This window comes from Cylas formicarius, unplaced genomic scaffold, assembly GCF_029955315.1.
Source record: "Cylas formicarius isolate icCylForm1 unplaced genomic scaffold, icCylForm1.1 PGA_scaffold_1__22_contigs__length_36826433, whole genome shotgun sequence".
Classification (NCBI taxonomy): Eukaryota; Metazoa; Arthropoda; class Insecta; order Coleoptera; family Brentidae; genus Cylas; species Cylas formicarius.
In genome coordinates this window covers 35,426,236-35,452,414 of record NW_026844264.1, presented here as the reverse complement: position 1 = coordinate 35,452,414, position 26,179 = coordinate 35,426,236, and the positions used below count along the sequence as shown (strand labels likewise).

The 26,179-nt window shown below is 36.7% G+C and overlaps 1 protein-coding gene across 3 annotated transcripts; it reads right to left on the bottom strand.

The window, feature by feature from the left end:
* Window positions 1-717: 717 nt before the first annotated feature.
* On the bottom strand, window positions 718-26,179 carry LOC132697394 (monocarboxylate transporter 12). 3 transcript variants are annotated; one of them, XM_060662875.1, is made up of 7 exons: window positions 25,937-26,179; window positions 23,192-23,248; window positions 21,134-21,472; window positions 9,832-9,951; window positions 4,648-5,778; window positions 2,479-2,679; window positions 718-884 (listed from the first exon to the last, which is right to left on the bottom strand). In XM_060662875.1, the coding sequence occupies exons 3-7, from the start codon at window positions 21,252-21,254 to the stop codon at window positions 727-729; spliced, it is 1,731 nt and encodes a 576-aa protein (XP_060518858.1). In that variant the 5' UTR covers window positions 21,255-21,472; window positions 23,192-23,248; window positions 25,937-26,179; the 3' UTR covers window positions 718-726. The 3 variants fall into 3 exon arrangements, with proteins under 3 accessions (XP_060518858.1, XP_060518856.1, XP_060518855.1); XM_060662873.1 differs by having other exon boundaries at window positions 21,134-25,861; XM_060662872.1 differs by lacking the exon at window positions 23,192-23,248.

Here is a 26,179-nt window from a genome sequence, read left to right as displayed (position 1 = left end):
CGGACGTTCGCCCAACGATTTTTATATAATTCCTGGCCTACTTTGATAATCACAAAATATGTAAATGAAAGACAATGATTTTATGTTAACCGTTGGATGAGAAGAGGCAAGTAAAATATTTTAGGTCAGGTTTTTTCTATTATCATTTTCAGACATGGAGAAAAAGTATATATAAGAAATGTTAATTTCATTTATGTACGTCAAGTTTTAGATCGAAAATGCCAAAAACAGTAAATTTCAAAAATTTGCCGGGTTGTTTATTTTTACTTTAAGTTATTTCAAATTTCATACGGTGTTTTCTATTTGTAAAATTTAAGTATATTATTTCGCTAAGTATTGAAAAAGAATCCAAAAATGGTCGTCACTGAAAAATAAAATAGAGATAAGATAAAAAATATCTACCAAGAATTGATAATGTTTACATTGGTACATAATGTAAGTTGGTATACCTATAAAAAAAACTGTCAATCTGTCAAAAATTTTTGAAATTTTCGATCGACAATTCGTAGTTTCCAAACAGACACGGGCGCACTGATGCGTCGATTATTAAAAAAAAAAACTAAATACAGTCAATCGATTATAACCTAAAATTAACGTCAATTGAACTAGTTCGCTAGCGCGCAGGCAGATGGCGCCACCACACCGACGCACTGGATACGTTCCCAAACACTCCCGTCAAACACTGCTGTACAGTCTGTCAGGGCCCGTAGGGGCGGGCAACAATCGCTATAGCTCCTCGACCACCATCGGCGTCCGTCTCGCCTTGTTCGCTCGCCACCTCTGCATCGGCGGTATCGCGAAGAGTACCAGACCGCTCAGGCATATGGTCACGCCCGCCAAGCAGAATCCCGGATCGTAGGATTGGGTTAGGTCGAATAGTCCGCCTGGGAGAAATAGAACGATGTATTTCTATACTGTGCACCAGCTTACGTTTGAATTATTCTTCCCAAGGTACGCGTCGTACGAGGTTAGCGCCAAAATTTCCCGGCCTGACATAGATGCAGCTCCAGTGTCACGATAAAACGTTGTCTTATTTTAAATGCATATTTTAGTAGGCTGCCAAAAAAAAATTGAAGTCTTGCTTCAAATAGTTTTTTATTGACAATAAGTCGCAAATAACGCAAATTGAGTATAGAGGAGTCATAAAGTTTTTGACAAAAGAAGATTTGGCACCTACAATTATTAAAGAAAGGCTGGATGGTGTGTACGGCCAAAGTTCTCCTTCGTGTAGTGAAAGAATGGGCAAAACGGTTTCGAATGGGGCAGGAATCGCTTGAAGATGCTTCAAGAACTGGTCGACCAGTGGAGGTCATAACGGAAGATATTGTTGCGATTGTGGAAGAGGTGGTGTTGAGTGATCGACGTTTAAAGGTCAAGGAAATCTCAGAAATTCCTCAGTTTACTGATACAAGTGTTCGTCGAATCCTAAATGATCATTTAGGTATGCATAAGGTTAGTGCAAGATGGGTTCCTGAAAACCTTTCGGCTATTCAAGAACAACGCCGTGTCGAGTGTGCGCGGTCTTTTTTTTTAACTCTGTGGGTCGGAACCGAAGCCCGTGATAGAAACTATTGTGACGGGAGATGAAACTATGGTTCTCTATTATGACCCTCTACCGAAAAAAGAATCAATGGAGTGGCGTCGTAAGGGTGAAGCACCTCCAAGAAAATTCAGAGTCTGCCAGTCAACAAAAAAGGATTGTGAAGGAATTCTTTTGATTGATTTTAAAGAAAATCTGTCAATGGCAAATTTTACGCAACATTATTACATAAATTGCGAGACTGCATACATGTAAAACTTCGAGGAAAACTGACCAGAGGCGTGCGTCTTTTGCACGATAATGCACCTGTCCATACCGCTGGTGTTGCACAAGCTGCCATTTTAGGGTGTAGTGATGTTTATAGGATGTTTATAGGAGCTTCGACTGGGATGTCATTATCACGATATTAATTATTTTACGAGTCGGTGGGAGGCGCTTCATGCCAAGAACGGGTATTTTTATGATTTTCTCGAAAATTTTAAATATACTGAAAGAGCGAAAAAAAAACACTGCAAGTGGTGGAAACGGCATCTTTGTTTCCCTTTGAGATTTAAATAAAAATGTGTTTATTAAAGATATTTTTCTACCGTACCATAGACGACAGACGTGACGTGGGATACTTATATTTTCTACTAGAGTTAAAGTTGTAGGACTAACGATTGATGAGATACGGCCGGTGTCCTTTGGCAAAGGGCCACCCGGTACAACGATAATCTACACTATCGAAACTGTAGTCAGTGACTTGGGTGTTTTATTTGATGGTAAACTTACATTTAGGATTTGTTACTAGAAATAGTTATTGTACATTGTTTTACATTGGCTATTGCTTTTAAAAATGTAAAATGATCAATTCCGAGTTGTGACTTTTTCACCAACTTTAGTTGTACCCGCCCCACTATCGAAACAGGATTGTGTTTAGAATGTGATGTACATGTTACCTGCAAGGGGCGGCCCGATCAGAGACGCGATGCCCTGGAACAGCAGCAGGAGTCCGAACGCGTTGGTGAGCTTTTCGAGACCGAGCAGGTCGACCAAAATTACCGACGTAAGGCCCACGTAGGCCCCAATGGTGAAGCCGAAAATCACACTGTACGACGCGAGCGTCGCAAAACTTCCACAAAAGGCACTGATAAAAGTCGCTGCAACAAAGGAAAGAAAATATTAAGACGTCTTAACGCGTATATAATTGATGCACCTGCTCACCAAACTCCAAAGTCTATGTATTAATATTATTCACAAAGACTGGCACGGACTTTATTGAAGATAAGGGTACAGGGTGAATCGTTATATTTTGAACCCACCTGCAGGGTTAATTTTCAAAGATAGAAAAAAAAATGCGTAAACACAAGAGTTTGAAGATTTTTGATTAATTATTTCACGCATATGTCAGAAAAGACAAACGACGATCTTAAGCTGTCAAAATGATTTTTAAATGCTATCTTGTTTGCCTGTTTCGTTTCAAAACCATATAGTTTATTGACATTTCGTTTGGCCGTTTTTGAGATATTTGAGTTTAAAAATAATTATCATTCGATTTCTGCCCTATAGAAAATCTTTAGCATTAATTCAGTATAACCCATTTGAAATGTCTTAAGTTGTTTAACTTACGCTGCAGATCTTTAGTTTAGATTAGTCGTCAAAAGTGGAACATTGTTTCAAGGCCGACTTGACCATTTTCGAATGATAATTATTTTTAAACTCAAAAACGGCCAAACGAAATGTCAGTAAGCTGTTTGTTTTTGAAATAAAAAAAAAGACTACGATTTTGTAGGTGGGTGTCAAAATATAACGAATAACCCAGTACCTAGGCCTTCAGAAAATTGATATTTTTGAAAAACGACAACAAAAAAGTAAACAGGACATCAAAAAACGTTTTGTAACAACAATCTCAACAAGCCAAGCGGTATTTTCAAAAAGCGCCGATAAAGGAAAACGTAGATCTGACCTACATTGAGGGGACAATCGTAAAATCGGTATTTTGTAGAGCTGCAGGTCATCCGTGCGCGAAAGAGATTTACTTAAAATATAAATTCATAATGAAACGCAATAAAGGAATGATGGCGGCCATAAAAACGAAATAAACTGTAAACTATACGACTGTGGTATTAACTTTTATTACTCTCCGGCGCTAAAGGATATTTGAGTGACTATAGAGATTAACTCCTTGTTAATCTAGAATTTCGCTTTAACAACACCGTAGGGGGTTAGGCTCTCGGTTCTATTTCACCAAAGCATTGGTTTTAGATAATGAAGATAAAAATCGTATTGGTATGGTATTTAAAATCGCACTCAATCACTGGGATGCCTTAAAATCCTTAGGAAAGCTTTAACATTCTAATATCTTCCTTGGCTTAGGAAACTTCAAGCTGGGCTTCTCAGACTTTGAGAACGGTTTAAAATCCTCAGGCGCATTGGTCAAATTAGTAATGATGTAAAATTCTAATATCTCCTTTGGTCAAGGAAGCCTCAAGTATCGACTCTGAAATCATTTTGAAAGTTTTCAGATAGCCGCTAGCTAAGGGACATTTATTAACGTAAGAGTAGTCAGGCGGCGAAACCAATGTCTACCCAAATATATACAATTCAAAGAAGAAAATTCTTCGTTTTTCAAGTTCTGGGAATGCCTTATATGTCAAATTATTAATGAGGTAAAAGTCTAAAGTCTTCATTCACTGAGGTAGCCTCAAGTATGGACTCTGAATTCCACTCGGAGACAAAGAGTTACAAAACATTTTAGAGAGTGAAACGTTTACGGCCGAATCTCATTAAAGAACTCGTCTCAGATTTGAAGGAAAGAAATTGTATTGGTAAACTGACTAACGGCCGCATCGATAATCATTCAAGGTCAAAGAAGCTTCAAGTATCTCTAAGAAACAGACCCGGAAATAGTTTTGGTTAGTTTTATCGGGCAATCCGTCGTTCGTTATGTCTTGCAGATACGTTAAAATCTTCAGAACTGGTATAACGCCTTTGTAAAATTTTCAATAATGAATTAACATTTTAACGGTTTTCTTTGGCCGAGTACGCATCAAATATCGATTCTGAATTACACTTTACGAAAAGTATCTGTACTGAGCAGTATGCGGTTTACTGGTTCGTTCGCTTACCTGCTCCGCAAACGGCAAGACTCCAATTGTACACCTGCAGCCTGTCGATCCACGGTTTGTCCGATATGTACCCGAGAACGATCCTGCCTACCGTGTTGGCGATCCCGATTATGGAAATGAGAATGCCCGCTTTCTCGACCGACATACCCAACTCCATGCCCTTGGGCACCAAATACACGTACGGTATATTGAACCCGATACTAGTCAGGAGATTACTGACGGAGAAAATAATAAAGATCGGATCTTTGAAGAGGGAAAAGTCCAGCATTTCCTTGAGCGTGTCCTTGGTTTCGGGCGAACACGAGACACAACCGCAGACCACCGCGTCGGGACCGTCGCCCCCGCTCCGGTAGTGTTTCCGGTAACTGAAGGCGGAGTGGCTCCTCTCCCGGAACGCGTCCGGGTGCTTCAAGTCCAACCTCGACCTGTACGAGGGGATGTTCATCAGACTGCCCTGGTAGAAAACGTCCGGCTTGTCGATGGGTCCGTGGTGGCGTCTCAGGCTGCCGTAGTACTGACTCAGCATCGGTTGACTGAGCGCGAACAATTTCTCCGGGATGTTGCCGTTCGGTTCGTGCTTGGTCGACTTGGGCAACGAGAAATGCGCGACGCTGTGCGGCCTCAGCATCTTGCTCTCTCCGTTCGCGTGCATCACGGGACCGTACTCCGTGAACTCCCGATCCGACACCCGCACGTCCAGCTGCGCCTCGCACGCCTTCAACGTTTTATCGCTCAGCTCCTTTTCCGGTTTTTCCAACGGCCTGAACAACGCGCCGAACACCGTACAGCCCAACACGATGGCGGCGATGATCATTAGGGAGCCGCGCCATCCGTATGCGGTCAGCAGTTTCGATATGATCGGGGCGAAGATGAAAGTGCCGAAACCGGAACCGCAGACGGCTATCCCGGTCGCTAGGGAACGTTTCTTCTCGAAGTACATCGTGACGCTGACGATGGCCGGCAGGTAAATGAGTCCGAAACCGAGACCCGTACCGATACCGATCGTTACGCAGAGCGTGATGACGTTCTTCGCCCAATAGGAAACGACCATGCACGCGGAAGCCAAGATGGCGCCCGCGATCGTAACCGCGCGGCACCCCCATCGGTTCACCAGCGAGCTCGATATCGGACCTGTAACGATGGGAATTCATTGGTTAGCAATCGGTGGATCAAGAAGGGATACCAACTACTATCCTTATCTCACTAGCTAGGACTGGTGGCAGTGGTAACACGGACTAGTCACATAGCTGGGAATCAGAAAAGAAGGAAAAAAAGTTACGTGGCGAAGGGGGACACGTAAAACAGAGAAAGGTTGATGGGACGAGGAAAGGGGGAGGAGCAAGCGAGACCCATAGAAAGGAAAAAAGGGAAAGATTATCAGATAGCCAAAAATTGGTTTTTACAAAGACGCCACTATTCTCTCAGGAGTGGCGCCAGCAGGAGGGAGTAGGCAAAAGTGTGAAAGGATAAGAAGAGCGGTTTTTAATAATTCGCCACTCATCTAAGAGGAGTAGAAACTGATAGATATTGGAAAAATGGTCAGGGAACTGAAAGAGGGTGAAAGTAAAATGGAAGAACAAAGGACTGATAGAGAAAAAAGAAGAAAAAGAGAGATGACAGAGAGAGAGAGAGAGAGAGAGGTTGAAGAGAGGGAAATGGAGAAATATACAAAATGATGTGACGAGCGGTGTACGAGGTTAAAGGGGAGATGGAGAGGGAAAAAAAGCGAGAGGTAAACATATAGAAACTAAAAGGGCGGCATTCGTCTATGCGGAAAATATTATGAAAATTATGAAAAAACTACCAACAGGAATCCAAAACCCAAGAAGCCAAAGGCAAGACAGGGACAGGAAGGGAGACAGATAGAGAGAGGAAAAAAGGTCAGAGGGAGGAGGAAGAAGAAGAAGATGGGAAAAAGAAGAGAGAGAGAGAGAGAGAGAGAGAGAGAGAGAATGGGAGAGGCAGAGGCGTAGACAGGAGAGGGGAAACAAATAAAGAGAAAGATGGATAGGAAGATAGTCAAAATTGGTTTTTAACAGTTTCCCGCACCTCTATGAGGTATAGACACAGACAGAGACATAGGATGGGAAAGAAGAGGAAGAAAATGGAAAGGAAGAAAAAGAACGATAGAGAGAAACACGTACGAAAGGCAGCGATGAGACATGAAAAAACGTTAGAAAGAGGGAGAGACGCCCAAATGGAGCGATGAGAGGTGCAGAAAGGTTAAGTGAAGAGGGAAAGAAAGGGAGGGAGCCCATAGAAAGAAAAAGGGGGAACAAGTAAAGAGAAAGATGGATGTGAACTAATGAAAAACGGTTTTTAAAAGTTCGATACTCATCTATGGGGAATAAACACAAATAGAGACTGGAAAAACGATGAGAGAATGGAATGGGAGAAAAAAGGAGAGAGGAAGAAGAAATAGGAAGTAGAATGGGGGAGGGAGAGAGAGAAAGGGGTGGGGGAGTGAAGAAATAGACAGAGATATACGCACTCAAAATGGATCATATATAGAGACAGGTTGGAGCGAGACAAAAAACCGAGTAATTCCTGCGTCAAATTCAAAATCTTAAAGTATCGACCTATATCCTCGATGATATTTTAAGATGTTTTAGAAATCTGTTAAAAAATCGATCAAAGATTAGCGTAGCGCATTTTCGAGTGACTGCTGTATCAGAGACCCCCCGTAGAATATCGCTTTAAAACAGTATTAAAGATCGCGACGAGCTGATTAGCCGTTTCGTTCCCTATTTATCTGCATGCCGTTGCGGCAAAATTAAAAATGAATTTTTTTGCGCTTTCACGTTATCACCAAAAACCTTAGACGATACCTACGATACGCTCTTTTACGAGTGTCGAGATAAAAATCGAGCATAGTCTCGAGTGCTAAGTAAATACGTTTCATACGAATAATATCTTTCACGGACATATCGTATCGTATGTTACGGTATTTTTAAATTTCACCCGACAATGTCAAGCGGACCATTCCATGGTAACTCGCCTTTGAATTGATCATACCGTTTTGCAAATTAAAAAAAAAATATATTAACAATATTATAACGAAATTATAAACCTAGTAGCTATTTTTCAAAAATTGTGATGTGGAAAATAAATCGCAAACAAATTCATAACTCACCGCCACAATTCGAAAAAAAAATCAAAAGAATTATAAATTATCAGAAGTGTCGCCAGTGGAATGTCCTCAATAAATATTTATTTTCGTCAATTACTTGTATGCGTATCTGTAAATCTGTCGAGACCCGAGTTGTTTTTCAAATTCAATTTTTCAAGTATATTAAATGAATTTTCATAAAAAATACCATGCATGATTCATTCATTTTTTTACCCACGTTTTACAAATTAAATTAATGCAAGAAATTAATTAATGCCGCTTTTCCCAAAAATTCATTCATTTTTGCGCTGCTTTTTTTTACATTTTTTCTTCTATAATACCATATTGAAAGGGTTAATGCAAATGGGTATCTTATAGGTATATGATCTTTTCAACAATTCTTCTGTGGTATTACGCTGTCTTCCATTTTTTGGCCATAAACGACACGCCCTGTATATGATACAATCATTGTTCGAAGTAGAGGTTATAGCCCTGGATTTTCCACGTTTCCTACTTCCAGGTTTTTTTGAAAATAGTAAATGGTTTTCGAGAAAATAAGTTTTTTGTGAAACCATGCAGTGCGTTGTAATGATCCCCCCGAAATAACGATTTCAATATGGATTTTTTCAAATATCCCGGGCAGCGTATGAGATAGACGAAAACCGAAAATACAAGAATTGTAGCTCTTGATGCGGCCTATGGCACCGTTTGAGCCAATTAGCCATATTTTTTACGAGTTTTGATTTGCGACTAATAATTTACTCTGTAAAAGAACAATTTTCTAGGTCTTCTAGATTTTTGATAATTTGAAAACCCTGTATATAATTGAAAGAAACCCCAAAATAAATGAATTTTCTGCGTCTGCCGGTTAAAGAATTTTGCCAATCGGATGAACGATTATGGAGGAAAACATATTTTTCTGAAAGCTAAAATTACCAAAAAAAAAAATTTCAAACATTTTGAAAAAATACTTGGTAAAATTTGATTGCGCCCAATTTCAAACCGTTTAAATGTGGACACGTACTTTTACTTCTCTGCTAAATTTGAAGTTGATATCTGCAAATTTAGAACACTTAACACATTTCTCATTTACCACGGAATATCGGGAACACCCGGTACAATAAGTGAAAATCTTAAATACAAAAGTTTTTGCTATCTATGCGGGCTCTATCGCAATATAAAAGAAAGTGAGATCTGAATAATAGTGGGTCCCCCCTTTTCAGTTTTTTTGAATTTGCGGCGCATATTCTTGAAAAATTGTCAAGAATAAAAGTTTGCAGAGCTGTATCTTCTGCTTATTCTGGTTCAAGAATTTTATTTGGGTCTCGTAAACAGTTTTTGAGAAATGATGTCCATTGTAGACCCTTGCACACGTGATTTTTTATTTTTTTAGAATACTTCCCGACCCCTCAGCCTCCCACCCCATTTTCAATAGGTTCCGTCACGGGGCAAAGCTGCATATATCTGCCAAATATGAAGTCGATTGCTGCGAATTTCGGACAGTTATCGTGTTTCATAGAAAGTTCCAAAAAACAGTCGAAAATCGCAAAAAAAAGATGGATACCGGCGTCGGATCAGGGCAATTTCTTACAAGCTTAGGTGCCTCGTGGAGGGTTCAGAATGAGGCAAATTTCAATTTTGTAGCTCCAACGGTTCGAAAGTTATTTAGGAAAAACCAAAAGACGAGAACGGAGAACGGACAGACAAAAAAAATTTTTTTTTCGACAGCGATCATTTCTGTACTAACGGCGATCCCGTAGGACTTACCGTTACCGAGATATAAAATTTTTATACGGGCGCAGATACTTTCGCAAAAAACGATTTCATCGATTTTCGAAAGTAACAAGATGTATTTCATATATATAGGTAGGTATATTTTTTGCACCCTCCGTTTTTTTTCGGTAGAACTTGAGGAAAGTTTCGAGAAACCCGTGTTTTTCCATTACGGGTCGATTTTATCGGCACACAAACGCCATCACGGAAAAACAACGCCAGCGTAATAATTAAACTCGTCGCCAAATTTAATTACGATAATTAAATGAATTAAAAAATGATATATTACGTAAGCGATATACCTGAGCACAGCGTGACGCCGACTAGTATGGAGAGAATCCAGGACGTCAGTGATTTTCCTTCCTTGAAATATTCCAGGAACTCGTAGTAGAAAATGCCGAACGAGTAGGTGACGCCGTCAGCTGCAAAACACGTGGACGATTAACGACAAAAGCCAGGAAAATGTGAGTCGGTTCGATTGTTACACTTGCGAATTGTTTGCTAATGACAGCGACTTTTAAAATGATTAGTAATAATTTCGGGTAACCCTGCAGTAATGGTAAATGGGGTCACAGATAAAGTCTGTTCATAGATATAAGAAATTGACTGACTGATACGAATTAAGAACGGACCCGGGCAAGCTGTAAGAATGAAATAAGTTTCCTCATTAAATATAACAAATATAACAGTTTGGCAACTCTGTGCTGCAGGTGTTGACTACACTTTATAAATGTCGATATATTTGGCCATTACTCCTGCTTAATAACGTTTTGTTTTTTACTTTTGCTGGCACGCGGAAGTCATTGCGGGTTCATTTTTTTAAATAAAAAAAACATTAAAAAAAGTAAAATATAGTTATTTCGTCATTTTGGAAGGATTCGCCCAATAGCCCAATAATCGTCTTATAGTTTTATCGAATTAACATCCATGGTGGCACAAAGAAATGACTTAACAAAACAATAAGTTTATCGCATTTCTTCCGAGTGATTTCAAAATAATTGTTCGCGTTAAAAATCGTTGCAAACATATTATTGTTTCGAAACCAACCGACACACTGTCTAATAACATTTTTACATAACTCGCATAAAGTCGTTTCTTATCTTCCGTTTAAAAATAGACCGCGTATAGTGAAATTATTTTTCGCTGTGGAGCAAAGATAAGGTTTTACCAGTATTATTCCAGCGCGGATGTACAGGGCGGCCCGTTTAAGAGGGGCGTATACTTTATCCCGACACCTACGGGAGTTACAAAAAAAAATAAATACAAAACTTGTTTCTATTAAAATGCCTTTCATTTTTTTTACATTTTTTTAAATCGAACACCCTACATTTTCAATAACTACATTACAATTCAACGATATATGTGAATATGGGTCTGTGATGCACAGTTTCGAACTTATTAGCGATCATCTGCAGAATTCGGGTTACGTTTAAAACATCGCTGTTGGGTTTTTAAACTTTTTTCCTTCGATTATTTTTACGAAAATAATTCTTTTCCTTAGGCAATGATCAAATTTGAAATACTTCTCATACAATACGCGGTGTTGCCACGTTTCGCAGACACCCCGTATATTATTGGATTTTAGAATAGCCACTTTTGGCAGTTATTTTCCAATAATACAATTCTTTTACATTCATAATTTAAGAATCTTGTAAATAAGATCTTTAAATGGAAAAAAACTTTTACAAAATATTCATATTCTTAATAATATAGACCACATGTCTTTAAATAATGTTTTAAATATGACTTTTTAACAATGCTTTGAAACGGTTGTGAACAAGTTGATAAAGAGCCCAATTCTCAGTTTCATATCTTAATAACTTAAATCTTGGCCCCGTGTTTTGAATTTTATCTGCCAAAACGGTAAATCAGGGACCCGTACTATGTTATATACTTGAAATTGCTATTAAAGTGGCTATTCGAATACTAAACTAAGATTATAAAAGTTATTGTGTAAGTATTGTCAGGAATAAGTAAGTTAACTATTTTAGATATTTAATAAAAAAAAATTCCAAGGCCTACCGCAAAAATAAAAAAAAAACATTTTTGTAAGGTCAATTTATACAAATAACCCCATACTGTAATACATTTTGTTAAGAAGCTCATACCAGGCGGAATCGAATTAGTCTATCAAATATAGGGTGTTCCCTCCAAAAAAACAAACTATTTTTTTTTGAAAAAGTCAAAAATTCTACGTAAAAATCTATATCGGGTGTGCTTTTCACCTATCCAACACTTCATCGGATAATACAGGGGGGCACTAAAAAATTTCCAAAATCACCCTGCATTCTAAAAACCAAAATGGGACAGCGCGTACAATATCGCGTTTTTCTAAATTGAAACGAGCAAAAAAACTTTATTGTGAAATCAGTAAGTTGTCAAACTAAAACAACCTTGTTCCTTGTATTGTCACCATAGTGAACAACGTTAAGCTAAAACGCGATAAAAAAAAATAAGAAAAACGCTCATGGGTGAATTTTTGCAAAACAACACGAATACATCCATTGACATGTGCGTCAGAATTGCTCCCAAACCCGTGGGACAAGTACATGCATAAGGATAACAAAATAGTTAGTAGAAAAAATATATAAGTAAGTAACAAAAAAAAAATGTCAAAAATAAAAATACTAAGATTTACATATCAGACTTGTTTAATGTTAATGTCAAATATTATTCTTATATTATCTTATCTTTAGAATTCGTAATAAAATTCTCTATTAATTAAGGTTTCGATTAAAAAAATTATATCCCAAAAATGACAAGTGCGAGAAAAAGATTGTCATTTTATAAAAAAAATAAAATTTCCCGAAGCTTCTGTGTTTTTTGTCATAATTAATATTTACGCAGCTAGGAGCATTTCGAAAAACTAAAAATGATTTTGCGAGCAACTTTTAAACATTTATCAGTTTAGAAAGCAAATTACTTTAAGTACATCTTAATTAAGTTAGGTAACTTTTTAAGTAGCTCATGAATGAAATAAGTCAAAATCTTCTTTAACGTGGCTGATTTGTATTGTGTATTTTTGTACTAATATAGTTCCAAAAAAATAAAGGTTAGTACATTTTTTTACGAAGAAAAGTTTTCAAAAATGCGCTTATCATCGACGGCCTTGCTTTTTATAGACTGTAAAAAAAAAAAAAAAAAACGCTACCGAGGATAATAATGTAATATAAATTTTATCGATACAACTTGTTTTCATTGAACGTAACGAGCGCGCTAATTCCGATTCAAGATCTTTTTTTCAAACGGCCAAAGTACGAGCGTGTAGTGTGCAATAAGTCAGCTGCAATGTTTCCATTAACCGACGTTTCGACAAAGACCAGATAACCCGCCCTGACGAAAACATAAACAACAATCGTGTTATTGTTTTTCACAATGTCAGATATATTATCGCACCGTTGTGTCATATTACTATTTTGCAAAAAGGATATGGCTAATTGGTTCCAACGGTGCCAGTTTCAATAAACGAGTGAGTTAAAAATTTACCGAGCTTGTTGCATACTATACTTTTTCTACGACCGTTAATTTTTGGGTATATTTTCGCAAAACAACAACAATCAAAATTCAAAGCGCGGGAGAGATATCTCCGAAAACATTCGATTGCTCCCAAATTCGTGCGGTAAAATCCCGGAAATGTCCGAAGTGGCTCGGATCCGTGGGAAACGAAACTGACGCTTCCCGCACTCTAGATCGGTGTGTAATTAGGTATTTTACAGGTAGGAGTAGAAAAAAGGATTATACTACAACTTCAAAGAGTCAAGAACGAAAAGCAAGATTTCAAATTACACAAAATAAATTTGAGTACTAAAATCATATATAAACTCTTTGCACTATTTTATTAACATAAACTAAAAAATAAACTCATTAAAGAGCGCCTCAAGGGCGTATAATAATAAGTAATAATAATAATAATAAGTGTTCGGGAAAACCGAACAAATAAATAAATTCAAATGTTAGACGCCAGGCACGCTGGCAACCCGAGTTACACGGTTGAGGTTATGAGCAATGGCAAGAAGGGGGAGGCGTCTCCCGCTTGCTGGCAATTAATCGTTTTCGTTGATTTTTCCTTCGATGTTGTGAAAGGATTTTATTAATTTTTCTATTCGTAGAGTGAAATCTCGTTCCTGCTTTACGTTAAGCGCGTGTTGTACAAAGGGTGATTATAATTTTGGTTATAAACGCAAGGCATACCATGTTGGCGATAATTAGGTCACGTCTTTAAAGTGCTTGCGAAAACCTTTTGGACTTTGAATTACCCGGATGTTGTATCCTCAACAATAAGTAAGTTAAAATAAGTGCGTTGATGTCGATTTTGTATTTGCCTTCGAAATATATATGTGGAACGCCGCATCTGGCTTGGAAATGATTATTAGGAATATCTACGCTGGAAATAAATATATCCAGCTAGATTCATTAGAAGTTTCATAAATCTCAAGGCTAGTCATATAAATTCAAATTCAAAAATTCGTTAAATTTGCGTCATTTTTTTTAGTTCGGCCATACAAATAAGAATTTATGAGGTAATTTGTTTAAATCATTTATTGGCACAAAAAAGTAAGAATTTATAAATAAGTTTTAGAAATGTTCCTGTAGGCTCTCTCTGAATGACAAATTATATTATATAGAAAATATGGCGAAATTAATACAAAAATTTCATTATAGATTATTAATTAGTCACCAGTCAAAACAAACCAACCAGTTGCCAGGACTTGGCTATTGATATCATTTTAATTTGTGTGGTAATATTAGTAGTTTTATATACTCCCTTTCTCTTTCCCTCCCTCTTTCTCCCTCCCGCTTCATATCTCCCTTCCTCTTTCCCTCTCCCCCTATGGAATCAACCAATGTTTAATTCTGCAGGAGTTTGTATGAATAATACTAAAGTCTCTTTTAACATTGGAAGTAAAATTATGTTTTTCTCATCAAAATATTCCTGCACTAACTTGGACGCGTGTATCAGATCTATGTCCTGTGAAAATCGCCATGGTACTTTGGTACTTTGTCTAGAATCCTGTGCCAACCGGTCAACTTACATATTGCATACCATCAGATCCAAACAACAAGGAAACTAAACTAACCTCCATAAAAAACCGACCACTAAAAAATTCAATTTCAAAGTTTTTCAACAATAGTTAAGATAAAGAAATACAATTACGTTTATTTTTAATCAGATAGTATTAATTTGTATTTATCTCTTATATCTACCACATTAACGTTATAACTAAAACGTCATTTTATTATTTTTAAATAGGTTTATTGTTTTCTAAACAAATTGGAAAATTCGAAAACAAAAGTGAACAGTTGAAATTTTGGTTAGTTTGCTTTATTACTAAATTTAGATAAATCGTAATGCGTTTACTCTTTCTACAACAACGTTCTTATCAGCTAACTTCAATTTATCTTTAAATTAAAAAGAAAAAACTAAGCAATCCCACTTCTGACAATCATCATTAGATAAATTATCTCGACAACCGCACAACATATTAATACCCTTTAAGCGTGTGTGAGATTAGTGACAGAGCGACGGTAGTTCGCAGGTGCAAATGGCTGCCCGTTTACGCTGTTGCCGTATTTGTGACCTCGGATAGTTTTACGCCATTCTCCGTTAAAAGTAACAACCGAATTAATTAACGCGAGCTTAAAAAATCCGACCTTGAGCGCGGTACAAGCAAAAGGTTAAGATGTCCGAATTAGATTTTTCGTTATTCGGAAAATATTTACCAATTCAACGGTCTATAGACCCATCGTATAAATATTTACGTCGACCTACAAACTTTACGAATATGTATCGGCCTATATATTCCTATCACATATACGAGGGCAGCGCCAAAATTTCCCGGCCTGAATGTGAAAGAAACAAAGTAGAGTAACAATTTTCTATTTGCTTTTTTTATTTGCAATTTCGACTAAGCAAAAACCGACGCAGGAGCATTACAGTAGCCTGTGGAAGTTTCTTTGAAAAAATATTTTTTTATATTTTATAGTTCCATCCCCCGTCCGTTCCGACCCACAGAGTTCCAAAAAAGACCGCGCACACTCGAAACGGCGTTGTTTTTGAATAGCCGAAAGGTTTTTAGGAACCCATCTTGCACTAACCTTATGCATACCTAAATGATCATGCAGGATTCGACGAACACTTGTATCAGAAAGCTTAGTAATTTCTAAATTTTCGTTGACCTTTAAACGTCGATCACTCAATACCACCTCTTCCACAATCGCAACAATATCTTCCGTTATGACCTCCACTGGTCGACCAGTTCTTGAATCATCTTCAAGGGATTCCTGCCCCATTCGAAAATGTTTTGCCTATTCTTTCACTACATAATGCGAAGGAGAACTTTGGCCGTACACACCATCCAGCCCTTCTTTAATAATTTTAGGTGCTAAATCTTCTTTTGTCAAAAACCTTGTGACTGCTCTATACTCAATTTACGTTATTTGCGACATTTTTTCTTGTATTAAAATGCTGTCAATAAAAAACTATTTGACGCAAGACTTCAATTTTTTTTTCGCAGCCTACTAAGATATATATTTAAAAGAAGACGAAGTTTTATCGTGATACTGGAGCTGCATCTGTGTCAGGCCGGGAAATTTTGACGCTAACCTCGTACACACAGAATTCGATACCTACGTTTGACGCCCATAATGTACGGTACGAGCCCGCATAAATTATTTTCGTCTCCGAATAAAATTATGTACCCGCGAGAGACAAAGGCACGGCGGTCTCTCGATAAATGCCGAGAAAATACATCGTTTAAAACCAACAAAATAATCTGCTTTTCGGCTTCTTATTTTAGAGCGGTCCACCGTTTTGGTTAGTTATTTTGAAAATGCATTAGAAATTTCAACAATATTTTCAAGTTTTTGACAATAGTTTAGCTGTGGGTCAAGAACAATTCCCAAATCTGTTCCTCTTTATTATCAGGCATTAAGTTAATATCCATAAAAAAATAATTCCGTGTAAATATTAAGAATTAAGAGTAATCAGGTGGTTTTTACTTTTAAATCATCGGCAAAAAAGCATAAGCAGAAACCGGGAAACAAAGACGAATATAGAAAACAAAAATATTATGGAGTTGTTTTTGGTTACGCAAACTATTTGCCAGTCTTTTCGGGTTCTACTAGTTTTCTGTCACGCATTTGTCATACTCTCAGCAATATTTTATGGCGACCAAATTCTTTGCAAAACGCTGATTCAAATGCACAGATCGCCGACCTTTCGGCGCCTCGAAAAAACAAAAATATCTCGTCTTTACGATCCCGACTATATACACGGAAGAATTATATTTGCTTTTTTAAAGAACAAAATAAATAGCTCGGCTATAATTAGAAAGCCTTGCGCACATTTTCAAAATCGCCTTCTTTGTTGCCCGTCCGTCCGCACGCACGCATACAAACTTAAAACGTAGAATGCGAATGTCGTTGACTGATCCGCGCGATCGACGCAACGAGACGATGCGTCGTTGTTCGGTGAAATGACTTTCCCGATAAACGCAGCAGGTTCAAGGATTTGTTTTCGCCAAAAAACAAAATCGACACGCGAAAACAACACACGATCGTGCGATTCCCAGCGTTCGGTTGCCACGCGTCTCGAGGCGCCACCTGTCGGTCGCTAAATCGAAACGCGCGCGTAAACAAAAGGACAAAGAGGTTGGGAAAACAAACGAACACACGCCGACCAGGCGTTTGCCGCTCTTTTGTTACTATTGGATCCAAAAAGTGAAGTTTTAAAGTTGATAGCTGCAAAATTGATGTCAATTTCGGTACGCTATGTGGCGCGCAATCCGATTTTGACTGGAACTTGATCGAGGTCGATGGGAAAAGCTACGATTTGTCCCAGAGAGTGAGACATCTCCAGATTTGATGTAGTTTTGCGTATAATAAGGAGCCGATACTGTAATCTGACGGATTTTGAGAGGAATGGGATTGAAATCAATTGGAATAGCTTTTTTTTAACCCAGAGTGAAGTTTTTTGTTGATATTGGATGTTTGATGTAGCGTAATCTGACCGAACTCCACAAAGAAATGTTTACTATATGATCCAGAAATTGATTGATTTCGCTAGAATAAGTGACTGGAAACCCGATTTTGATTGTAATGTGAGATAAGTAGTTAATAGTTATTAGTTGTACAATTGTCTATTAAGAGATGAATTGTTTGGCACTTAACAGTTTATATGCATTTTTCTATATGTAAAATCGATGTGACCCATACGCCAAAGAAAATAAATATACTGGAATTGTCTCATGGTAGTTGAAGGTTATGTTTCATTATTTCTGTTTTGCAAGAGCGTTTATTTAGTTAATATGTTCAAGTCCCAGTCTGTGCAACTGACGAATAAAGATTATACACGAATTAGAATAAGAAATCGAAAGAAGATGGCGGTTTATGAATCGGTTATAAAGTAAAAATTAAGGAGAGTTCAAATTCGTTGAAAAAGGATTTAAACGAACTTTGAACAGTTTGGAGATGTCAAAAGAAAGCTGTGATACAAAACTAAGGCATGTGGAAGCCCAAATGGAGAAAATGAACTGTTTACATTATTTTTATTGGTCCATGTTTAAAAATAAATGGTAAAAAAATTGGTAATAACATAACCTAGTTTTTTGATTTGTATTGTTTGGCAGTACTTTGTTCGTGATCCGTCTTTATGAATTAATTCGTGAATATATTGTAAATGTAAAACTAGAATCAGTGTTATTATTATAGAGTGTTACTGTAAGTTTATTAGACTTTGTGATATGTCGGTGTCCTTTGAGAGTCCATTAATTCGCAGAATAAAAATTCCTCAGCTGTGTTAGCTCCTTCTGACGCTTAATACTATTGTGGTATACGTTGGAAATCCTCTGTCGCGGAAGCTCACATCTTGATACAAAAAAATAAGTTCTAAATAAATTTGGTAATTTTTTTTATACTTTTGTTTAGAATTTTTTTAAATTTAGAACGCTTATTTTCTCTCTTCTAAGCGGAGTATAATAAAAGTCACGACAAAATTATTTCCTAATTTCCATTTAATGTATTTGTTTGTACCGAACGATTATGCGGATTTCATCTAAACGAGCGTTATCTCTAATCTTTAATCGCTATCCGATCATGTATCATTGTTATTGTGAAGATTATAATTGTTATTCTTGAGTATATCTGTTGTTTTTCGTATAGAGAGATCTCTACGGTTTCGTATTCGTATCAAAACATTTGCCAAAATGAAAACGATCCGTGGAAAAGAGAGGTCTACATCACTTTTGAGCAATTGTAGCGGCAAGACATCACGTGGTTTATTACCCGCATCGCGCCCATCCCCATCAACGGCTTCCATCTCCTTAACACTCGTATGTCTACGAGAGTGTTTCAATCGCGTAATTAGCTCGCCATCTGCGTTAAACGCCTTTTCGGGAAAAATCAAAATAAGCGAGTGTATACCCAAGCGATGCCGTCATCCATTGTCCCCCCCGGTTTATGAACCGGAAACAGCCGTATTTTGCCTAGCGAGCGTCACCCGTTGACATTGACCTTGTCTGGGTGCAAATGTCAACTTGCAATTAATACAAAGACCAACGTAACTTCCTTACGATATCTACGATATTTTTACATTCAATTATAATTAATGTTAATAATTATAAACACCACATATATTGAATTACATAACAAATACTCAAGATCTAAGAAACAGGTCGCGAAAACAGCCGTCAATCGTTAATCATTGGCTTCATCCGTCAACCTAAAGCTGTGACGTCGCAATCAAAGAAACCGGTCATGGTTTGGGCGCAAATCGGCATCCTATGGCAGATATTCCGAAATTAAGAAGTACCAGTCACAAAATATTTTTGCAATATCTTAAATGTTATTATTAGCACGCTAGTTGTTGGCCACCGAGTTTTCAAATTTTTAATTTTGACTTATCGGTGCCTGGCAAGGAAAAACAACTTTAAAATTAAGGCTTCGTCAAATACCAGAAAAAGAAATGGTGCAATTAAAAGCGAAGCGTAAGAAGCCATAGGACAAAATAAAAATTATTCCAATACACACCGGGCGGTTAAAATACACGAAGAAAGCGAAACTTTTTTACAATTTGCTTAATATTTTTTGCCCGATTTTGTTGAAACTTGACTTGGTGTAATGATAAATGGATAATTCTGGTTTAACTATATTAAAATTGTTAATTCCATTGCCGTGCCGGTAGGTTTCTTAACGCATAACATTGTCAAAGAGATATACGCCATTGACTTTTTGCAATTTTATTCCTTTTTTTATGATTAATTACATTAATCATTAATAAAAAACGGCTTTAATTAACGCTACTTAGATACTTTTTGAGGTTAAGCCTCATTTTTTCCAGATCATTTTCAATATTTTATCAGTTTTGCAGTTCTAACCTTTGTTTGTGAATAATAATTAAATAATAATAAATACATTCAGTAAGTCACTAAGAGTACAACAAAAACGGCTTTAATTTATGTCCCTTAAATATTTTTTGTTGGTAAGGCTAATACTACTACTATATTTTACTCTTGAACATAGATTCCGGGTAGTTCTGTTAAATAATAAAATAATATTCAACAATTTGAACAAGTCACATCAAAAACGGTTTTAATTTGTATTATTTAAATACTATTTAAGGTTAAGGCTTATTTTCTCCGGATCATTTTGAATATTTTACTCTTGAACACATCTACTGGACAGTTATGACCTTAGAACCTCAAAAATGACTTTAATTTATGTAACTTAAATAGTTGTTGAGGTTAAGGCTCATTTTTTCCAGACCACTTATTATATATATTATTATTATACTTTTGAACACATTGTGCTGGGCAGTTTTGACCATTTTTGTTCTTGAATAATAATAAACATTTGGAATAATAGACTAAAAGTACATCAAAAACCGATTAAACTTATGCCACTTAAAAACTTTTTGTGATTAAGGCTCATTTTTATCAGGCGACTTTCAATATTCTGACCTTGTTTTTGTTCTTGAATAATAATAAATCAATAAAAAAAACTTTGAATAAGTCAGTAAAAGTACATCAAAAAGACTCGCGCGAAATTACCTATGCAAGGAGTAAAAAAAGTGGTAAGTTTTAAAATTGCAGTGGCGTACATCCCTCTGAAAAAAACTATTTGTTATGAAATTTACCGGGCCGGATTTGGCAATGTTTATCATTATCATCATGTTTATCATTAAAAATGATCTAGTCCAATTTCAAGAAAATCGGATTTATTATATTTTAACACCCACCTACAAGGTAATGTCCGTTTGAATGAGACTTTTTTATTATTTGGCGTTTTTCTTCCCCAGTATAACTCATTTGAAATGTAATTTATTTAACTTACGCTGCGGATCTTTGTATAATATAACAGAGTAAAAATCTTCAACCTTTTGGATCTACACATTTTTTTTTCAAAATTAACCCTGTAGGTGGGTGTCAAAATATCATGAATTACCCTGTACTTAGAAATTTCATTTTCTGAGGTACATCGATATTTTGGTTATTGTTTATTTGTGTCTAATTATAAGTGCCATTGGCGTGCGCCGACGCTGGCCAAACCACCCGGAAATATGTGACCCACTGACGAAAATAAACACTACAGAGAAAAAATCTGACTTACTTATTACATGGATCATAAACGATCCGAATACGACCATCCAACCCCAACCACCGTCGGGGGCGGGGGGACTCTCGCTCTCCTCCTCGTCTTCGCGTCGCTTCATCGCGTGGTGTTCTGCCATATTTGCGTGTGCGTGTGCCTTCCTGGCGCACTACGAGTCGACACGGACGCACCACGTGTACTGAGGATCGCTCGCAGCGCAACTACCGTCGAGCTTTCCGTTTTTTCGCGTGCGTCGCTCGATTTGAACTGGCTGCCGCATGGCGCTTTCACGTCGACGAGCTCTCGGATATGATAAAAGGGCCGTTATCGGTTCCCCCACTCCCGAAATCGACGATACTGCGGACGGTAAATGACGATGATGACGCGGCTTTTTACGTTCCAACCTCGGAGCAGGGTAAATGTCAAACTTTGACGTTTGACCCTACGGCGTCAAACGTCAAAGTTTCTAACCTCCAAACCCAAAATCTAAGTAGATCTGAAATTCAATATGGCGTCCCAGGGCAAACAAACAAAGCAAATAATTTTGCTTTTTTTTAGTTCTCGGTATTGTTAGTAGTGTTGTACCATTTGTTAGTGTAAAGTCTGTTCATAGATATAAGAAAGTGACTAACAGATACGAATTAAGGCAAGACCCGGGCAAGCTGTAAGAATGAAATATGGCCGAACAGGTCCGTACTTTGCTTGAGTTTCTTCGCTTCTTTTTTCCTCGCTGAAATGGGATTATTCACAATTTTCCATACAGTTGATGTCGGAATTTTCGTCAATGTGGCGGTTTCTTCTTCTTGCTGGCACCTCTTTCGATGAGAGTCAAATAAACATTGTTTATAACTTCCTTAGTGTCAATAGAATACACTAGACGCACACGATTAAAGTAAGTAGCATACCAAACCAAAGAATATTAAACACAAGGAGGTATAAAATTATTTTCTATCACGGACCACAATTTTACCTGAATTTAAATTCCGAAACTTTAGGTAATAATCTTGTTGCATTGTTTATTAATGACCACTCTTGGATAATTCCACTCAAAAGCAATTGGTCACTTTCTTATATCTATGAACAGACCATACTTATATTATTATCATTATTATTATTTGATATATAATTAATTGTCATAAAATACGAAGACATGGTTACAATACATTCCACGAACAGAATAAATACAGTTTTCATTCCACAAGCGGAACCTGTCAGGGGAAAAAATACGTTGTACGTTGCGGAAACCGAGTTTTGTTGCAATGCGCAGTTAAAAGACACTAAACGTACTATATACCTTTAGCACTGTTTCCAACTGAAAAAAGAAACGATATTCAAACCTATTAGTTGATTATATCTTCCCGGCATCTTCAAAAAGTTCACGACAAATCAACGTCAATTTTCACGAATATATTTTGAAAGGTACATGTCTCTGTCCGTCGACATAGATTAATCAAACATCAGGTATTGGAGTTCAAGAAAAATGCATTCTGCATTTTTTACAGTAAACAGAAAATATACAAGGTAGGTCAAACAGTAGATATCGACACCAAAATCATCAAAACTATTTTATTAGACGTTAAAAATACCATTAACTTCTTGACAATGTTTTAATTAATTTTCCTTATTTCGTATCTAATTCTAAATTTGAAGTCATCTAAATTATGTGGTTTTTCCGTGTACACTTTTGATTTTTCTCGATCCTCTGAGGAAAAAATCCAATGGAGTTATGTCTGGTGATCGTGCAGGCTATTATATTGATACAGGTATTTAAATCTTCACGCCATTATAGAGCAAACCAAATTAGTCTATCTGACATATCAGGCTGATTTGGATAAGAGGAAGTAGACATTAAGTAAGTCCGATAATTTTGTTAAAGAAAAAATCCATTTATTTAGCGTACCATAAACAAAAGTTACGATATTTGACCTAAGTTTAAAGAACCTGTATGGGTCCAAGATATAGTTTTCGGCTTGTCCAGAAATTAACTTAATCACCTTAACTTTTAAGAACGTTGATTCTCGGCGAGTTTTTTTTTTTGAGTGACAGTTTTGACGTAGGGCTTTGTCTTTTTATTACCTTCGTATTTATTGGCAACACCGCTGTCAGCTGGAAGTTGTGCTCCCTGATAAAAATCTAAAAGAATGTTCAATTTTTAGCAGAAACAGTAATAATAATAAAAAAAAAAATTCAACGTTTCGTCCATTTCTAGGGTAAATCGACATTGAAATAATAACGCTAGCTTGATTAGTTGCTGTCTAAAAAGCGACTCCTTCAGAAAATACGTCTCTCCATAAGTAACTGCTGAGAAAACTGGAGAAAATTAATTTTGGCAAAAACCATATTTTCTAGAAAAATTGTTCTTGTTTAAAGTTAAAAAAGTACTGGCTAACTTTCATACCAATTAATGAGACAATTACGTAGTGAAAATGTTGTACATTATTTTGAACTAAAATTTTGTGGTGTAGATATCAGAAATATGCCTGCCTGGGGGACATTCGTCAGGTTTATGCATGATCTGTCGAGCTTGACAATGCGAAAATCGAATCGAAAAACGAAGCACAGAGAATTGGACATCTTCGTCTTTTAATAGACTTAAACAATACTTTCATTGAGATAATTTATAATTTCACCATTCAAAAGTTGTTAAGGCATCGTCAAGGTCAGATCCGCCCCTAAATCGCTTGGATTCCTTATCTCGGGTTCCTTGAATTTTATTTTCATTTTAACAAAATTGGTGGCGGTATCTTATCTGGTTGTTAGCTTATTTTCGGTTACGTCATCCTTACCCAAATTCTACGGAAGGCAAACAGTGACGCAACGTTTGACGAACGAGCAAAAGCAAATGCTACCACAACCCACGTGGATTGTTGCATCATTCGAAGACTCATTACAATGGTAAAAGGACCATTAAAAACTGTAAAAATCAGAATAAATGATTTATATTTTGGCATTAGAACTCTCAATTTTCATTGTGTTGGTTTTCGCCGGTCCCACCCCAATAAAACTTTAACGAAGTTATTGAAAATTTGAAAATTACATTCCTAATATTTTTTTTTAGTGTGGTTGTCCTTAAAACATTTTCCAACACATAGAGGAATTTCGCAATATCCGCACATGAAGCAAGTCTCTCTCCTTGTGCCGTGAATTTTGCAGACTCTGCACCGTTCCTGTGGAAAATTCTTTCCCCGAACTTTTAAGTTTTAAGTTATATCTCCTACTTGGTGGATCTTCACGACAAGCTCTTTTTGATAGCCCTTCAGAAACTTCTGCTTCTAAACCCACATTTTCTTGAATTTCGACCCAACTTCTAGCAACTTCTAGTAAATAAGAGGTAAATTTTAGTTTCTTTGCCGGGTTCAATTTCTTGTACATCACAAATGAATTAAATAACGCGCAATTCGACATAAACATAAAAGCCTTTTTTGTCCATTGTCCATAATACTTTCTGGTTTTTTAATAATTTCACCAGTTTTACTGATGTATCGCTGAGATCATTCATCATTTTCTACGGAAAACATGGTGGCCTCTTTTTAACTTTTTTTTTATATCTTGAGGTAACCGACGATTTTCTCTAATTATACCACATAATTTTATCTTCCTCGAAATAATAGTTAACCATGTAAACATGGTACCAAATATTTTCATATTTATCTAAAAGATTTTTTACCAGATTTTGCAACTTTTGTCCACTTCCGTTGTAGAATTTGGACTTCGTTATAATATTCTGATAAGCATACCATACTTTCCATTCAAAATCGTCTTCTTCCATTGTAAAACAGGTTAAATAATAAATTAATCCACATTTATTTAAGAACTGATAAAAAGCCACTTAAAATAAATCGACTGTTTGATGGCACCAAGTTATTCTGTCAAAAACGTACTACTACGTCAGCGGCTACTGGATTTTAAATAAAAAATGACGTATTATTACGTCATGTGCGTTCAAAAAAAATATTTTACGGGAATATAGGAATATCGTGTCGAATTCATTTCTTGCTCGATAAGCAATTAAAAAATAGTATGTATGCCATAATTTGGCTGAATATGCTGGAAAAAATGTTTTACTTCTTTCTCCCTATCATTTCATGGAGCATTTGTGGAACAAGTAAAATTAAAAGCCAGAGCCGAAAATGTTACTTCTACTTTAAGTCCCAGTGTTGTAAACGCGATAAAAAAAATGTAATTAATAACATACTGCTGCAAAAAATCAGTACAGTACATTATAAAAATTGGGGATTCTTACATTTCTATACAAAACAACTCTAATAGTGAAACAGAATTAGATTAGACATGTAAAATAAAAATATAATTATGTATAGATATTCGTAGCCTTGAATTTATTATCTGCGGGCAAAAGCCTACGCCATGCAGATTAAGACAGACTATAAACGCCAGGCCTCTTGATTAAAACCAGTCAAACAACACACATACTCCAGGAGGAAGGTTCGTGTTTCATAGGAAAATAACCAAGTTGCTATTTTTTCGTTAATATTTCAAAAAAAATGTAGAATTTTCCAAAAAAAAATCAATGCTTTGCGTGTTATTTGATTTCATAATACTATGGTATATTGAAATAGCATTAAATAAAAAACTGATTACCGTAGCAACGCACCTTATTTATGTTAACAAATATCGAATTTAACGAATGTTCTAAAAGAAAAATCTACGATCTGAAGCTGGAACTCTTTCCTTCGGTCTGCAAGAGTGTTGAATTCCATTTAACTAACGACTAAGAATAGTCGGAAGCTGCGTGGATAAGATTAGATTAAAATAGCGACACTGCATTCTACAGCACTACCGTGACAGGCTTGACGAACTTACTCTGGTTTGCACCTCATTTTCAAAACAAATCTCGGAAAGCTTCTCGTACGATCACCGGGAAAGCTTTCAAGCTAATAACCCCACGTATTCGGGGCAACCCGCGCCCTCTCCGCCTACCCCCGCGAAACGAGTTTTCACTATAGATCAAAACGCCGCATTATCGGCGGAAAGGGTCTCACTCGATGCGAAAAATCAAGAGATCAAAGTTTGACCGACGAAGAGCTAAAATTAGCTCTACTTCGT

What these genes read in the sequence shown, in the direction of transcription:
- LOC132697394 (XM_060662873.1), bottom strand. Translation starts at nt 21,254, where the DNA reads ATGGCAGAACACCACGCGATGAAGCGACGCGAAGACGAGGAGGAGAGC. An exon ending in CGGCGTCACGCTGTGCTCAG is followed by an intron (nt 5,779 to 9,831) that starts GTATATCGCTTA and finishes CCATCGTTACAG; the next exon opens with GTCCGATATCGAGCTCGCTG. An exon ending in GATCGGGCCGCCCCTTGCAG is followed by an intron (nt 885 to 2,478) that starts GTAACATGTACA and finishes TATTTCTCCCAG; the next exon opens with GCGGACTATTCGACCTAACC.